General features: G+C 49.6%; 1 protein-coding gene across 2 annotated transcripts in view; it reads left to right on the top strand.

Moving 5' to 3' along the window:
- The window catches only part of KDM5B (lysine demethylase 5B), an 877335-nt gene that overhangs the window by 365118 nt on the left and 494229 nt on the right, over positions 1–17988 (top strand). For both annotated transcript variants that reach the window (XM_078644101.1, XM_078644102.1), the window contains one exon: positions 11233–11352. In XM_078644101.1, coding sequence (XP_078500227.1) covers positions 11233–11352 — 120 coding nt within the window. The remainder of the gene's footprint in view (positions 1–11232; positions 11353–17988) is intronic.

The following is a 17988-nucleotide window of genomic DNA, read 5'->3' as shown; positions in this document are numbered from 1 at the left end:
GTGGGACAGCTCGCACCTCCATCCTGGTCGCCGACAACGCCTCCTGGTCCGAGAGACTGCAGAGCCCAGCAGCGCCCACTCACCTGGTCGAGGTGACTTCGTCCGGTGCCACTCTGGTGCCCACTTAATCACTGGCTAGTGATTCAGAACTTGGTCCCCTCTGCTTACAGGTCCTCTTCTTCCCCGATCCAGGCTTGGATCACCACGAACTTCTTCCCTGGTCGCCTGCCAGCAACTTCTTTCTTCAGGCTCCTGGTTCATCAACGAAGAAACCCGACGGCACTTGAACCCTATGCAGCCGCAGCCCCTGGGCTAGGTAAACCGAGTACTCCGGTGCTCCAGCGTAGACCAACTCTCTAAGTGTCTAGATCCACTTTCGTTTTTGACCTACCTAGTCGGGTTCGCCCGAAAACACTAACTTTGCATTTACTAGGATCCATAGACTTTGTTCCGCATTACGCGTGAGAGTTCCCACTCTGCACACGACGTCCCTAGGTCTCCTGCTAGTAATCTAAAGGTTCAGTAGTCCAGTCCTAGCGATCCCAAAGCCTATGAGAGTAGTACTTACCTGCTAGTAATTTCGCATTCCACTTGTATAGTATATGGTTTTTCGTGCCCCTTGGGCATTTGTGTAAATTGTGCGACTTTAAGTATTTCTTTAAGAGTTTTGTTGTGTGCTTAGCTCCCTGTCTCATAAAGAGCCAGGGTAGTCTTGTTATAAATAAATATACTTTATTTTTCATAACAACTTGTGTGGTGTCCTTTCACTTGGTGTTCAAGGGGTATATGTGATGGTAAAACAGCTGGCTTAACACGCCCTCTAGAGTTTAGCCTAAAGACTGCACGTGTCCATGCTGTAGGAAGGTAGATCCCTGACTATGGTTGCCCCCAACTTTTTGCCTGGTGTTTTGCTGGTTTTCTGACTTAGTTGACCTGGGGCCCTGCTATTCAGGACCCCAGGCCTACAGCTCTCTGTAAAATGGATTCCATGTACCTTAGGTACATATCTAATTGGATACTGAGTCACCTTATCAGTCCCTGTACAGAGTACCTTAGGTGCCCAGGGCATAGGTGTACCCAGGGCCTACCAGGGGCTGCAGCATGTATTATGCCACCCCTGGCTGGCCATCCAAATCTGACACAACTGGCTGCACGACAGCTGGGGCAAGGTGGTGTAATCACCCTTTGTTTTAGATATAGTATTCCTATATCTAACCCTAAAATATACACATATATTCCTATCAGTCACTCCTATGGCAGGCCTTAACAATCCTGAAGACAGAGTGCTTGGAATAATGTGAAATGGTGCTCTGGCATGAGCTGAGCCCGTTTGCAGCTTGCGGAACCAAGTCCTAATAGCTGTTCCATGATAACGCATACCATATACTCTTAAGTGCATTATAATCCTCGCGGTTATATGCCAACTCTGGTATCGCTTTATCAAAACATGTCAAGTAAGGTGTCATACGAATTGGAATACTAACCCCTCGCCAATTCTGGCGACGGGGTTAGCATTCCACCCTTCTAGAGGGACACGACATGTATGTAACCTGTAACCCCGGGTAAAGTCAGACATAGCCTCAGCTCCACAAGATGGATGCTGCCACCGAGACACAAGTCTGCCCTCCTGCTGCTGGGAGTCCTCCCAGCCCAGGAGGCAAGGACAAAGGGTTTCCTGCCAGGGGCGGTGCCAACACCGTCCCAGACAGGATTTTGTGTATTCTAGGTAGGCAGGGCTTTAGAGGAAGGTGACTGCAAGTGGCACCCTGGTGCTCACTGTGCATAGGCCGGCTTGAACCAGTTCCAGGGGCACTCCAGCCCCTGATCTGGGGAAAAGCCCGGCAAAGGAGAGGGGTGTAACCACCCCCCTCCTAGTCCCACCCATAGTGCAGGACTTAGTCGCGTGCCAGCCCCTTTTTGCAGGATAAAGGTAGGAACTGGCCCCCTTCCAAATTAGATCAATCTTTGAATCCTGAACCGACCTTCTACACGAAGAACTCAAGACTCTTCTCAAGATTTCTCCCTTGTGACTAAGGAGTAGTCACCCTGCAGCAGCAGGCACCAACCAAGTATCGCGGTTTGTTGCCAGTCTCTCCTCCGGATCAAGACTGCTCCAGCAAGACGAGAACCGGCTTCCCTGGCACCTCTGACCTCAACCTACATCATCAGCCCAGCTTTGATCCGTGGGTGCGACGAGACCTCGAGGGACCGGCCATCTTCAGAACTGCACGACGCTTGTCCAGCACGACCACCGAGTGACCCTCGACTGAGTGCTTTGGGGTAAGGGAAGTCCCGACCCTGAGCAGCTCCAGCACCGAAGTTCAGCCCCCCTGCATCCACGAGATCTGCGTGGGGCCCTTCTGCTTTTTGCTGCTCACCGCGTTGTCCAGGTCACTTGCCTGTTGGCTAGTGACCCTCTGACGACGAATTCTAACGACAAACAACGCTGGTCTGGTTGCTCCAGACTGGCCCTTGCTTCCCTCCTTCGGAGAAGTACCCTGGACCCTCCTGGTCCACTCAAGACGCCATTTTAGGTCCACCGCGTGGGCCTTGCATTTGCCAAGACTTGTTGCCCCAATCCTGGGTCCAGCGACGTCGACAGCAAGTACCTTCGTGGGACAGCTCGCACCTCCATCCTGGTCGCCGACAACGCCTCCTGGTCCGAGAGACTGCAGAGCCCAGCAGCGCCCACTCACCTGGCTGAGGTGACTTCGTCCGGTGCCATCCTGGTGCCCACCTAAATCACTGGCTAGTGATTCAGAACTTGGTCCCCTCTGCTTACAGGTTTCTTCTTCCCTGATCCACGCTTGGATCACCACGAACTTCTTCACTGGCCGCCTGCCAGCAACTTCTTTCTTCAGGCTCCTGGATCTTCAACGAGGGTTTCCGACGCAACTTGAACCCTATGCAGCCGCAGCCCCTGGGCTAGGTAAACTGAGTACTCCGGTGCTCCAGCATAGTCCAACACCCTAAGTGTTCGGATCCACTCTTGTTTTCGACCCACCTAGTCGGGTTCGCCCGAGAACAGTAACTTTGCAATTGCTAGTATCCATAGACTTGTTCCCGCATTACGCGTGAGAGTTCCCACTCTGCACACGGCGTCCCTAGGCCTCCTGCTTCTAATCCAAGGGTTCAGCATTGTAGGCCTAGCGTTTCTACAGTCTAGAAAAGTATTACTTACCTGCTAGTAACTTCGCATTCCACTTCTTGTGTATATGGTTTTTCGTGCCCCTCGGGCATTTGTGTAAATTGTGCGACTTTCAGTATTTCTTTAAGAGTTTTGTTGTGTGCTTAGCTCCCTGTCTCATAAAGAGCCAGGGTAGTCCTGTTATAAATAAATATACTTTATTTTTTATAACAACTTGTGTGGTGTCCTTTCACTTGGTGTTCAAGGGGTAATGTGATGGTAAAACAGCTGGCTTAACACGCCCTCTAGAGTCTTAGCCTTAGACTGCTCGTATCCATGCTACTAGGATAGCTGGTCTATAAGGTTGACTTACAACCAATCATCAATAAGGGTTGTTTGGACTGATACATAGTGCTAACTAGAATAGTGAACATTATATATCAGGCCAACTTCTCACACATGCTACTAGGATAGCTGGTCTATCAGGTTGACTTACAACCAAACATCAATAAGGGTTGTTTGGACTGATACATAGTGTTCACTAGAATAGTGAGCACTGCATATCAGGCCAACTTCTCACTGGCCATTCCTCAAAATATACATCTGCTGGCTGAACACCTTCCAGGAGTTCACAATCAGATAGCAGATCTGTTAAGTCGGCAGTCACAACAGATTCACGAATGAGAACTACATACACAAGTTCTTCAGTTCTTATGCCATTCTTCCAGAGGTGGGGTCACCCACACATAGATCTGTTTGCCACCCACAAAAATGCAAAATGCCCAACCTTCGCCGCCAGGTTTCCACACCCATTGTCCAAGGGCAATGCGATATGGATGAACTGGTCAGGTAGATTTGCATACGCGTTTCCGCCTCTCCCACTGATTACATTAGTAGTGCGCAAGCTCAGACAACAGTCTCTCAAACTGATCCTGGTAGCTCCCACATGGGCACGCCAACCATGGTTCACCACACTGCTGGATCTCTCTCTGGTTCCACATCAAAAGTTACAGCTCACATCCTCCCTGTTAACACAGAACCATGGAGAAATCGGACACCCAGACCCAAAACAACTGAATTTAGCGATCTGGCTCCTGAAGTCTTAGAGTTTGGTTATCTAAACCTACCTCCAGACTGTATGAACATCATTAAAGACGCTAGGAAACCCACTACCAGAGCTTGTTATGCCGCAGAAACAATCACATTGATCCCCTGGATGCTTCCATCCAGAATATCATTTGTTACCTTTTACATCTACAAAGGTCTAATTTAGCATATTCTTCCATACGCATGCACCTTGCAGCAATTGCAGCGTATTTACAAAACAGACAACATCTGTCTTTCTTCAGAGTGCCTGCATTCAAAGCATTCATGGAAGGATTAAAAAGAATAATCCCACCCAGGTTGCCACCTTCTCCTGTGTGGAACCTGAATATATTCCTTACAAGACTCATGGGACCTCCGTTCGAGCCTCTACATAAATGTGAACTGCAATTCCTAACATGGAAAACAGCTTTCCTTGGTGCTATTACCTCTCTTAGAAGAGTAAGTGAGATACAAGCTTTCACTATACATCCTCACAAAGTGGTTCTTAGATCTAAACCAAAATTTCTTCCAAAAATCATCACTCCTTTTCACTTAAATCAATCCTTAGAGTTACCTGTGTTTTTCCAAAACCCAGACTGTAGCGGAAAGGGCTTTACACACTCTAGATGTTAAAAGAGCTCTTCTATACTATACAGATAGAACTAAATCTTTTAGAAAAACAAAACCACTGTTTGTATCTTTCTCTCCTCCACACAAAGGCAATCCCATCTCTAAAGGTGGGATCGCAAGGTGGATTGTAAAGTGTATTCAAATATGCTATCTAAAGGCTAAACGTACATTACCAGTTCCTCCTAGAGCGCACTCCACTCGCAAGCTAGGAGCCTCTATGGCTTTCTTAGGAAACATACCCCTAGAGCACATATGCAAGGCAGCAACATGGTCTACACCACACACCTTCACTAAACACTATTGTGTTGATGTGCAAGCCAAGCAGCAAGCTGCAGTAGGTCAAGCTGTCCTTAAAACTTTCAAACCACTGCAACGGATACAAGCGACCACCGCTAGGGGAGACACTGCTGTACAATCAATGCTAAGTGTACAATCTCAGCTCATATGCCTCGAACGGAAAATGCTACTTACCAGTATGCATCTGTTCTTGGCATGTAGAGCTGCAGAGTTGTACACGCCCTCCCGCCTCCCTGGGACTTGTATCGTTCCAATTTTCATCTTACTTACATGCACACGCATGGACATCCTATTTTCTTTACTTATACTAACTCCATCATTTCCCATCATGGCGAAAAACAATTTAAGGCTGGAACCGATGCCCATGCGCAGTATTGTCCAAGGGAGGAGTCACCTGTCTCGTGACTACAAAGACTTCTTCCAAGACAACAACAACCTGCAATCATCCGAGCCCAACACCAGGTTGTGATCTAATGCCAAGTGTACAACTCTGCAGCTCTACTTGCCAAGAACAGATGCATACTGGTAAGTAGTATTTTCCTTTTAAAAGTTCACAGTTAGAAACTTTTCTAAAGAAATCTGGCAATGTTATCCAATGGGAGAAAATTCAGGTTGCTGGTAAAGTTCGATCTCGTTACTTTTGTAATCCAGTACTGGTCTCCTGGGGCTAGCACTGGGGTCTCAACTCAAAACAGGTAAGTAATTATGTTTCAGTATTTTGTATGTTTTTTAAAGAATATTTCTAGTTTTCAAAAGTAGACACAGAAGAAATTTCATAGAAAAGCAGACAATGTATTCCTATGGAGTAAATACAAGTTACTAGTAAACCCGCTAGGGATTACTTTTGCGGTTCAGTACTGGGCTACAGGGTACAGTACTGGCTCCTCTACTGATCATAGGTGTGTATTTTGGAATTCGGATGTTTTTATATGAATATTTTAAGTTTTCAAAAGTAGACACTTCGAAGATTTTTCGAGTCAAACCAGTCAATGTTATTTAATGGCAGGTAAGTGAGATACCGGTTTCCTGGTGAGTACTCGACTGGTGAAGTTGTGGTTCTGGGCATAGACTCAGGGGTCTCCCAGTGTCGGGTAGGTACAGTTGGTTCACCCTCAGTGGCGCAGGGGCGGCGGGGTGCAGAGGTAATTAGGCCCAATGTTACCCAATAGGGGACAGGGGGCCTCCGGTTGGTGGCTGCTGGCTAGTAGGACATGCAGCTGTGGGAGATGAGCTCCTAGTCAGTTGCTTAGGTCAAAGGGGGAAACAGGATAGGACAAAGGTGGCACAGCCAGCGGTACTCGGGTGGCTGGGTGCAGGGTGCTTTTGAGCCTTTGGGCGCTCAATGTTATCCAATAGAAAAGGTAAAAAGAGAACAAATGCTGCAGGCTCGGGCGGAGATTCTCCAGGGGCGACCAGCACGTCGAAAGGTTAGTTGGGATCTGAGTCTGCAGGCGTCGTCTGGTTCGTCGAGGAGGGCCTTTGGGCACTGGACTTCGGGTCCCAGTCGCCGGGGAGACGTCCTCCTGGTCTTGGATCTCTCGGGCCTGGGCCGGGCTCGGCAGGTGCAGAGTGGGCTGGTCAGGGGGGTTGTTGCAGCAGAGCCTCTGCTGATTGTAGTCCAGTCTTTAAGAGGGTCAAGGCAGGCAGGTCCTCTGGGTGTCCCAAGGTTGCTGTCCGCAGGAGTCGCTGGCCTTTAGGCAGGAACAGGTTCCAGGATCGACAGGCCGGAAGGCTGGGGCCAAGTCAGTAGTTGTTGTCCTGTATTTAGCAGCTGCGCGGCGGGTGTTCTTCTCGATCTTCTTTTGGTATGAGGATCTGAGGAAGGAAGGTTCAGGGAGCCCCTAAATACTGAATTTAGGGGCGTTACAGGTAGGGCAAGGGCAGGGACGAATAGGTTCCTGTCCTGGGGTGGGTAAACCCCCTAGCCTGCTCCTCTCCTGTGGGGGGGAGGGGAGTGGGGGGGGGGCAGTAGCCTAGCTGTGAATGGCAGGGCTCCCCATCTTCAAGATGGCCGGAGCCCGTGGTCATGCTTCACCTAGTCTCCCCCACCTGAGGGGTGGGGTTGGCATAGCCTGGCCGCCCCCCCCCCCCCCTTCCTGACGTAGTTTTTCCGCCAGTCTTCCCGCCAGAGTGGGGGTCAGAACTGGTGGGGGCCAGTTGCTCGGTACAGCAAATGGTCTGGAGAAGCTCACAGAGGCGGCATTCCTTTGAAGCTACCCCCTGCCCGTCCTGGGGGAGGAGACCTAGCACCTCGCCCAGGATGTGCATTGTTGCAGGCCCAGGAGAGCGGGGGGCTCTCCACCCAGGGTCTAGCAACATGTCTGGTGTGTGGCAGCCTCTGCAGCCACTCAGCCCAGACGTGGATTGTATGTTAGGTTTTCAGGGGGCACCTCCAAGATGCCCTCTGGTGCATTTTACATTAAATCCCACACTGGCATCTGTGCGGGTTTAATGTGTTAAGTTTAGTACCAAACTTCTCGTCAGTCTTCAGTGTAGCCATTATGGTGCTGTGGAGTTCGTAATGACAACCTCCCAGTACCATATACTCTTAATGGCATCACTGCACTTACAGTGCCCAGGAATGGCCCTGGGTACTGTAGGGGCACAGGGCTCATGCACCTGTGCCCACACCTCTGGCATAGGGCACCCAGCTAGAGGGGTGACTGAAGTATGCCAGGGCAGTGGGTTCTGTGGGCTTGGCACACAGGGATGTGCGCCATGTCGACTCTTGGTTTAGTTCTATACTTAAATACTCAGCCTGCAAAGGCAGTTTGTGGGTGTCAGTGTACAGGGCCCCTGAGGGTGGCACAATAAGTGCTGCAGTCCTCAGGGGTCTTCTCTGGTCACCATGCCCTGGGTTCCTAGGGTACCATTTACTAGGGGCTGATAGATGGCCAGAGATGCCAATTGGGTTTTAGTTTTAGGGAAAGAACACAGGCCCTGGGTACCTGGTTGACAGGAACCCAGGGCACACTCAGTCAAAGCACATCAGCAGTTAAGAAAAAAGGCAAGAAAGATGGCACTTTCTCACAGTAACCCAGTGACAACACTACAAATGGATACCACACAGGTTTTATATAAAAAAATAAGTAGACTTTATATAGAGTTACCATAAACAACAAAAATACACACTGATTACTTAAAGATGGTAGATTTAAGCTTAGTTCATTTCAGTTCGTAGATGCGACACTCTGCGTCAATGTACCTTAGGTTGCGTTGCACTTCCAGGACCAGCAATGTCGCAGCGATGGGAAATGCGGCAAAGTTCAGATACAAAGAAATAAAGACGTGAAGACCTTTTAGATGCGGCACGCTTCTTGGGGATGCGAGTAGTCCTCGGTTCGATGCGTGGACTGCAGCGGCGACACCCTTACGATGTGACGACAACAGCTCCAGAGGCGACGCTCTTCTCCCACGATGCGTGAAGCTTCCGCTCGATGCGCCAACGGCGACATCCAAGATGCGACGGCAACAGCACCGACTGCGGCGCGCTTGTCAGGGATGCGAGGTGCTCTTGGTCAATGCGATGCAATACGACAGTTCCAGCGGCCACACCCTCCTTCGGCTTTGCGAAGGCAGGCACAGCGACAGCGACACAAAATTCTTCTCCTGATCCGGTGCAGTGCGACAACTACAGTGGTGACACCCTCCTTTGGGGTTGCAGCGACGGCGACACGCTTCCTCTTCGTTGCGGCACGCTTCTCTCCAATGCGGTGCAGTGCGACAGTTCCAGCGGCGACACCCTCCTTTGGAGTTGCGACGGCAGGCCCAGTGACGTTGACACTCTTCTTCTTGTTGAGTCGCGCTTCCAGCTCCTTGCGACCGCAGTTCCTCAGAAGGCCTAAAACAGCAGCAGGCACTTCCAAAGAACTCTGGGGAGCCTGGGGGGTGAAGTCTGTTGTCCCAGAGACTTCAGCAGGAGGCAAGCTCTTTTCCAAGCCCTTGGAGATCCTTCACAAGTTGAAAGCAAAGTACACAAAGTTCCTTTCTCCTTCCTGTGGCAGTAAGGCAACCACTGCAGGCCAATCCCCCAAGTAGCACTTCAGCTTGGGAATAGTCTCTCTTCATTTTCTTCAGGTTCCTCTCCTCAGTAAAAGTTTCTTCTTGTAGTCCAAAGTGATCTAATTTCATGGGGTCACGGTCCCAATATTTATACCCCAAAATCCTTTGTTCTCTGAGCGGAGAGGGGCCTTTGCCCAGTCCAAACCAGTTCTGAAGCACTCTGTTTACCAGACTTCTCCTTTCCTTTCACAGTGCAGGGCAGGCACATCAGACGCCCCACAGGAGGTGGAGCCAGCATTGTGGAAGGTAAGTACAGTCCTGGAGCACTTTGTTTACAGGACTCCTTCTATTCTTTCAGTGTACAGGGCAGAGACGACAGCCGCTCCCCAGGAGGTGGAGCCCGCATTGTGGAAGGCAGGCACAGCCCTATTCAAGGTTCAGGTGCAACTCCTCCCTCCCATCTAGATGCAGATCTCTCTATTCACCACCGGGTGACTCAGCCCGTCTCCTGGAATTCCCCAGCTCTGTCACTCACAAAACCAGACCTAGGAATACACAACCTAGCAGAGGCAGGTTTGAATGGTTAGACAAGCAAATACCTACTTTCTAAAAGTGATATTTGCAAACACAGAATATTAAAACCAACTTCACTAAAAGGTGTATTTTATTATTTTGAGTTCAGGCATACTAAACTCGAATTTCTACCATGTTCCCAGAGACAGTTAGGATTATAAAATGTAATAACTCTTAACAGCCCTTTCTGGCCTATGGAGAACAGGTAACCTTCCAATACTAGAAAACGAAAATGGCTGTAATTCACTATTAGGACACACATCAGGGCTTGTCCTACCTTATACTTACTATGCACCCTGCCCTTGGGCCTACCAGAGGGGTGACTGATATGAAGAAAAGGGAAGGTTTATGGACTGGCAAGTGGGGGCACTTGCCCAGTCAGCATGACAGTACCAGACTGCACGCAGGCTCTGCAATGGCAGAGTGTAGACACATTTTACAAGGTTGCTTCTGTGGGTGGCACAACCAGTGCTGCAGGCCCACCAGCAGCATTTGGCTTTACACGCCCTGGGCACACTCGGTGCACTAGACTAGGATCGGACAAGTAAACCAAATAGCCAAACATGGAACCACTGATTAATACATCCATTTACAATAGGGAGCACTTGCACTGTGGCACTGAATAGCAGTGGCACAGTGCCCAAAGCATCTACCACCAGCAAAAATACATGAGGCAACAGCAAAAAATGGAAGGGAGACCCACGCCAGTGGTGCCAGGTCTAACAGTTGGCAGTTAGAGATGGGCTGAGCAGCTAGGCAGGCTGCTCCTGGTGGGGCTGGTACCACACTAGGATGGCTGGGGTCAAGACTGATGAAACCTGAACTGGAGAGATAATAAAGAAGACTTAAATATACATCCTGGCGTCTACCTTCATAGGACACAACACACTCCCTGTATGCTTTCACTGTATAAAAGCGAGAGCTACTGACCCCCTTTCTGTTCCACGTTTTTTTTTGTTTTTTTACCAGTGAGTGCTCCACAGAGTACTCGGAGGTCTACTGTGCAACCAGAGCTGGTGTCTGCCTGACAGCTTCCCAGAAGTGAGTGGGATATCCCCTGTAGTCTTGCCTGCAAAGAATAGGCTGGTCTCTGAAATGAAAGCGCCTGGAAACCAACCTGCTTGCATAGAGAGGAAGGTAGCCTGCCAACCCTGCTGTATTTGCAACTCTCCAGGAATAGTAGAAATTGTTCCTGAAATGGCATAATGTACAGCATGTGAATCTAGAAAAGCTTCACTCTGCAAAAGTGTTACAGGTAAGTAACTAGTTTCCTTTTTTGACAATACACATTACTTCTATTGATTTTATGATATTCCTTTGCGTCTGTAAAGAATTAACGTTTTTGGCCCTAATCTAATCCGAAGCGGTTGAAACTGAGCTGGTGTCTTTTTTTGATGTTGCTTTATTAGACTTTATTTTTTAATCTGAGGAATGATATGTCTTTGCTTGTTGGTTTTGTATTTAAACATTGCCTCCATGAGTGTGATTGTTTCTTATTGAACCATTTTTTGCTCTAGATTTATCGAACCAACCAGTGTGCCGGGGAATTTGTGATCACCTTTCCGAGGGCCTATCACAGTGGCTTTAACCAAGGGTTCAATTTTGCTGAGGCTGTAAACTTTTGCACTGTTGACTGGGTAAGTTGAATTTAGTAGCGTCAAGAAATTGTCCCTTTAGAGGGATCTATTATTTATGATGATCAGTCTTTCATTTATCATAAGACTGCCAAGTTGTCTGAATCATGATTCTATCATTGGACTATTTTCAACCAATTGGGTCTGAATTTCGTATGTGCCATACTCGCACAAGTTCCCATTGATTGAGATACTTTGTCATGTTAAGTTTCTTTTTTCTTGCTTCAGTGATGTTCAGTATGCTCCGTTTGATACTTTGTATAGCTGTTTGTAGGTGCGCCCTTGTGCCCGAGGCTCTACACATAGAATATTCTCTTGCAGCCATCCAATTTCAGTCAATGTGTTTACTTCATTAAAAATCTTGACCATAAAAATATGAACAAATTCCACAATTCTGTAAACTAACACCAAATATTTATCAATTCATTGTTAAAAGACTCATAGTAACAGCATAGGCAATAAAATATTTGCATACCCTATTTTGACAGCTACAAAACGATATACAGAATATCATGTCTACGGTGTTTATAATAACAACATATAGGATGCTGATCCATGGCTTGTAAAATGTTCTATTTTTAATCCTCACGTAATGAATTTATTTCCCATTATGGATTGAAACCAAAAAAAGTTCTGTGCATTTGTTTATATTTAGCTGTAGGAAACTTTTTTGTTTAAGTCTCTGCACTTTTTGTCTGGTATTTGATGCAGCTTTTACTCAAGTGCATTGGATTCCTGCTTACCAGGTCCCCAGTGTTCTTTCCTCAAAACAAGTTCACTGGTCAGTTGATCCTCAATTGGCCAGGCTTTTAGTACCTCTGTAAGTCCCTAGTAAGTGTTAACCTTGGTATCTAGGGCGTAGGTACTAAAGAGGATCCCTAAGAGCTGCAGCATATATTGTGCCACTCTAAGGGGTGAATGTTTCGCACTGTTCAGCATTCGTCCATCAACTTTTCTTTTTTGTTTTTGTGTCCCTAAGTGGGGAAGGGTATGCCCAAATGTGGGTCCCTTGCTCACTGCACCACTGGATTCAAGCTAGCCTGGCTGAGGAGTGATACCCCAAAACAGGTCCCAGAATGCTGGTTTCTGGTCCAGGGAGGACCTAGCTTGGCAGCTCGGCCTGGGCTATTCCCACGAGGAGCAGGGTCAAGACTGATGTCCAAACTGGAGTGGCGTGGTGGGTAAAAATACAATGGATTAAACCCAGATCTGTTGACTGTGGGAGAATGTTTGCATTGTTCACCATTCCGTCCATCTGTTCTTTTTATTCTTAGGGACTTCGCACCAACCTCATGAAGACTGCCACTGCAGGCTGCATGCAAAGCTGATCTAAACAGTGAAACACCTCGTATTAATAAACCCACACTGATTCCAGTAATGGATTTATTAATGCATGCACCCTGAGGTTACCTTGGAGGTACCCTCTGAAATCCTACCGACCTCTAGTGTGTTGGCTGACTGGTCCTGCCCAGCCTGACCCCCTGGAGGTAAGACCCTGCTATCTGTGGTCAGAAACAAAGCCTTCTCTGGCAGGTGTTGTCACCTCCTTTAAGCAGGAAGACTAGTAATCTGTGCATTAAGGCAGGAGGCTTCAAAAGCCTCCACTGCCTGTGATATGCAACCCTAGCTTCCCCCAGACAGAGGAAATGCCTCATCCAGCCCAGGGCCCATTTGGCACCAGGACAGGTGGGAAAATTAGCTAGTCAGGAGGCATGTTCACTCTCAGGCTAGTACCACCCCTAAGGCGGGCTACCTGAAGTGAACACAACTAGGAAAATGCCACCATTTTAGCTTTTGGTTGAATAAAGTCCTCTGGGTCAAGGCTATGCCCACTTTCCTCAGGAGGTTGTCATATAGAGGGTGTAGTCACCCTAAAGATAGGTAGCCCATTGCTACTACCTGCCACTCCATGTAAAACCCTTAAATGCAGTTTTTAGGTAGCACCCCTGATGCCAGAACCTCAGATTTAACAGACCAAAAGAAGTGGACTGTAGTTTGCTGACCCGAGAACAGAGGAGCACGACTAACTAGGCCCCAAGCCTGCCTGCTGCACCGGACCCTCGTAGAGAAACCGACTCATCCCGCCTCTGTGCAGACTCCAAGAAACCCAGAGGGCTGCCAGTACTTCGTAAATCAACAGAGAACTCCCTTGGAGTAGAAGAGCTTCTCCCTTGCAGCCCCACCAAAAGTAGTAAGGCCCGGTTCACCATCCTCTTGCCTACCGGGACAACCAACGCTGCTAGATAACCAAAGCTGCAGCCGCCCAGGAAGAGGTCACCATAATCCTAGAGGTCAGATCCTTTCTCCGCGGACGCCAGGACCGATCAAAGCTGCACAGTACTAATTCCTGTGGTACCAGATCCCTTGTAGCCTAGGGTTCGAGGCATGTGGGCTGCTAAATTCATATCTAATGCATAGATCGCCGCCTAGTGTTGGGTCCGGATGATTGCACATTGTTGTCCTGGAAGAGTCTTCGAAGTATCACGAGATAGGTGGCTCCTCCCCTGGACTACAGTGCGCATGGGCATCGACTCCATCCCCAGATTGTTTTTTTTCCGCCATTGGGTTCGGATGTGATTTCGACGTCTCCTGTTCAAATTCGGAATCGATAAAACAACTTTTGAAGGCCACAAGGCTTTCTTTACTTCGTCGGTATTGTTAGCGTTCGGTCTCGTGTGTACTCCAACTCTTCGAGTCGGATAACTGTGGAGTCGGGTGACTCTTCGGTCATCGAGGCCCTGTCGACGCAGCAAGACCCAGACGACGCTACGATGGAACGAAGCCCGTTCAAGTACTGTCCCGTGTGCGGTTCGAAATACCCACACATCGACGTGCATCCTGTATGCAACAAGTGCCGGTCGCCAGACCACAACGAGGCCAACTGTATGGCCTGTTCCAAATTCAGGTCGAAGAAGACGCTCAAGATTCGGCGCGTGGCGCGCCTCGAGGCCCAGCGATCGGCACCAGCGCCGGTCGACAACTTTACAGACCCCGAAGCAGACGAGCAAGAGCTTCACCTGCAAATTTCACCTTCATCGGCGGAGGTCGAGGCCGACTACGGGGAACCCATCGAGGGCCTGGACCTGTACGAAACCGTCGAGGAGGTAGGGGACGACGAGGAAGTTTATGGGCCCGCGGAAGATAGCTCAGAGGAAGAGCTATGCCCCGTGCGTACAATTACTAAGGCTCAGGTCACGGGATCGCCACTCGGCCTTACCCACGACCCTACTCCTCGATCCTCGGCCCCGCCTCCTGGCCCGGCTACGGACACGACTACGGAGCCTCCATCACACAAATCGAAATCTTCGGAATCGAAAACTACAAAGATGGCCGACACACCGTCGAAACTGAAGACGTCTGGGACTGCATCAGCGCCGTCGTCTTCGGAGGCCTCGAAGCCAAAGAAGGCTGTCGAACAGGCTAAGGTACCGAAAGGGGCCAAGGAGACCGGCTCAAAGAAGGTCGTCGAGCCAGTGTCGTCTAAAGTGGTCGAGCCGAAGTCGAAAAAGACTGTCGAGACTCCTTCAGCAACGACTGCCGCACCAACAGGCACGCGGACAGTCGAAACGGCGTCAGCAAAGGGCACCGAGCCGAAGTCTGGAGCCCCTACGCCGAAGGTCAATGCTCCAAAGTCAGCGACGTCGACGACTAAGACCGGGACGGGGGACCGGAACACAGCTGTCGAAGGTGCATCCGCGCCTCCGCCGCACAAAGACATATCGTCGACGCATGGCTCTTCCCCTGTGGGTGGGCAGAGGTCGTCGGTCGGCTCGACAAAGCCATCCGCTTCGTTTACTAAGCAAGTCATGGACTCCCTGAAACGAATAAAGGACAAGGCGTCGGAGCAGACAACACACTCGGTGCCGAGGCAGAGTGTTCCACTGGACAAGACTCCGAAGCCGATACTCTACACACTACCGCCAAAGGTGGCGCCGAAGGCTTTTGCCCCTCGTACGGTGACCGAGGAATCAGTGGCTCAGCTCACGGGAGGTTTTGGTCGACCACCCTTGCCTACCGAACATTCAGAGCAGTTTATCGACACCGACACTGGTAGATTAACCCTCTATAAAAGGAAAATTACAGCACAGCCTGTAGAATCCTATGTCATACCTCTAAAAAAGAAAAGGCCTGCACCAGACACGCCGGACCTTGTTGAACCCATCCCTCAAGGCCCTGGGAGGAGTCCTACACCTTCGCCCACTGGATCCAATGGGGATGAGGGTGACCAAGATGAGCAGTATAACTTCCCTGACAATACTGACCCTGATGAGCAGCAAGAATCATGGATACACTCTGGTGATCAGGGGGACCAACAGCTGGTCAGTGACCCACATCTGTATGGTGTTAAAACTTCTCCCACTGAAGACTCTGCGGCATTTAATGCCTTAATTGAAAGGGCAGCTTCAAACCACAAAGTAGAGATGCATGCCGACCCAGTGGAAGTTGACTTTTTATTTGATACTTTTTCGGCATCAGAAAAAACGGTGAAGACACTTCCAATGCTTAAGGGGGTTCTCAAGCATGCCACAGACATTTTCAAGGAACCCACCAGAGCCAGAGTGGTGAACCCACGTATTGAAAAGAAATACAGGCCGGCGCCTGGTGACCCTACTTATATTCGAGGACAGTTGCCTCTAGACTCTTTGGTAGTCTCCAATGCCCGCAAGAGGGCAAATTCACAGACAACGGGTGAAGCTCCTCCCCCGGACAAAGAGTCTAAAGTGCTGGAGGCAGGGGGCAAAAGGGTGGCTGCGCAGGCAGCCAACATATGGCGCATTTCTAACACTCAAGCCCTGTTAGCCAGGTATGATAGGGCGCACTATGACACCTTAGAGCAGCTCTTACAACACCTTCCAGACCAGTTTAAAGAAGGAGCTGAGATGCTGATACAAGAGGGCAAGCTCATTTCTAACGCTGCGATTAAATGTGCGCTAGATGTCGCTGATACAGCAGCAAGAGCAATAAACACTAGTGTAATGTTAAGGCGTCAGGCATGGCTCCGCATCTCAGGGTTCAAGCCTGAGATACAAACTACTATCCTCAACCAGCCTGTCAATCCAGACAGACTGTTTGGCCCAGAGGTTGATACCACCCTCGAAAAGATAAAGAAAGATACTGAAACGGCTAAGTCCATGGGGGCGCTTCAGTCTCAGCAATACAGAGGGAACACTTTTCGTCGCTCAGGTGCACGGGGTGTTGCCAGAGGACACTTGGCACAGCAGTCTCATTTCAACAAGGGAGGCGCCCAGGCCTCGTACCCAAAACAGAATAGAGGTGGTTACAGAGGAAACAGCGCAAAGGGCAGAGGCAGAGGCAACAATAATTCCCGTTCCTCCGCTGCCAACAAACAGTGACTCCCTGTCACTGCCCCCCGACCATCCAACACCTGTCGGGGGAGACTCCAGCAGTTCCTGCCAGTCTGGACATCCATCACCACAGACAGGTGGGTCAGGAAACTTATCCAATACGGCTACTGTTTGGAGCTAACATCCACTCCACCCAACATACCCCCAAGACACCGTCCTATGTCGGCAGAGCACTTGCACTTATTGCAGCAAGAAGTCCTGGTGATGCTGCAAAAAGGCGCTATAGAGCTTGTGCCGGTGGAGGAAGAAGGCACAGGGGTTTATTCCCTGTACTTCTTAATCCCAAAAAAGGATGGCTCGCTCAGGCCCATTCTAGACCTACGCCCCCTCAACCTCTACATACTCTCAGAACATTTTCACATGTTAACACTACAGCAGGTTCTACCATTGTTAAACCAGGGGGACTTCCTCGCAACCTTGGACCTCAAGGATGCTTATTTTCACATACCACTCCACCCGTCCCACAGAAAGTACCTCAGGTTCACCATACAAAACAGGCATTACCAGTTCAAGGTCCTGCCCTTCGGGGTGACCACTGCCCCCAGAGTGTTCACGAAGTGTCTAGCGACCGTGGCGGCGCACCTCAGGAGACAAAACATACATGTCTATCCTTACCTAGACGACTGGCTCGTTCAAGCAAAGTCGGAACAGCAGTGCGCCGCGGACATGTCCCACACGATTCACCTCCTTCACAGTCTGGGGTTTTCGTTAAACTATCCAAAGTCGCACCTCCAGCCAGCCCAGGTGCGGCAGTATCTGGGCGCGACAATCAATACTCTGACAGCTACAGCTCAGCCAAACCAGGTGAGGATCGGCAACATCCAGTCGCTCATCCGGAGGTTCAAACCGCAAAACTCACTCCCAGCGAGAGTGTTCATGCAGTTGATAGGCATGATGGCCTCCTGCATCTTCATTGTCCCGCACGCACGGTTGCATATGCGTCCGCTACAAGAATGCTTGGCGCATCAGTGGACTCAGGCTCAAGGACAGTTAAAAGACCTAGTGTTGGTCACCGGTCGGGCGTACAACTCTCTGCATTGGTGGAATCCACACAACCTTTGCAAGGGCCGACCGTTCCAGGAGCCTGTGCCACAGATTATCCTAACAACGGACGCATCTCTCCAGGGGTGGGGAGCTCATGTGCTCCACTACACTGTGCAGGGACTATGGACGACGCAGCAAAAGAAGATGCACATCAACTATCTGGAATTGATGGCAATCTTCATGGCACTCAAATCCTTCAAAATACATCTGTGCAACAAAGTCGTGTTAA

This window comes from Lissotriton helveticus, chromosome 5_1 (assembly GCF_964261635.1).
Source record: "Lissotriton helveticus chromosome 5_1, aLisHel1.1, whole genome shotgun sequence".
In the NCBI taxonomy this organism is placed as follows: Eukaryota; Metazoa; Chordata; class Amphibia; order Caudata; family Salamandridae; genus Lissotriton; species Lissotriton helveticus.
The sequence above is the reverse complement of the archived record's forward strand: the minus strand, read 5'-3'. Positions and strand labels throughout refer to the sequence as shown.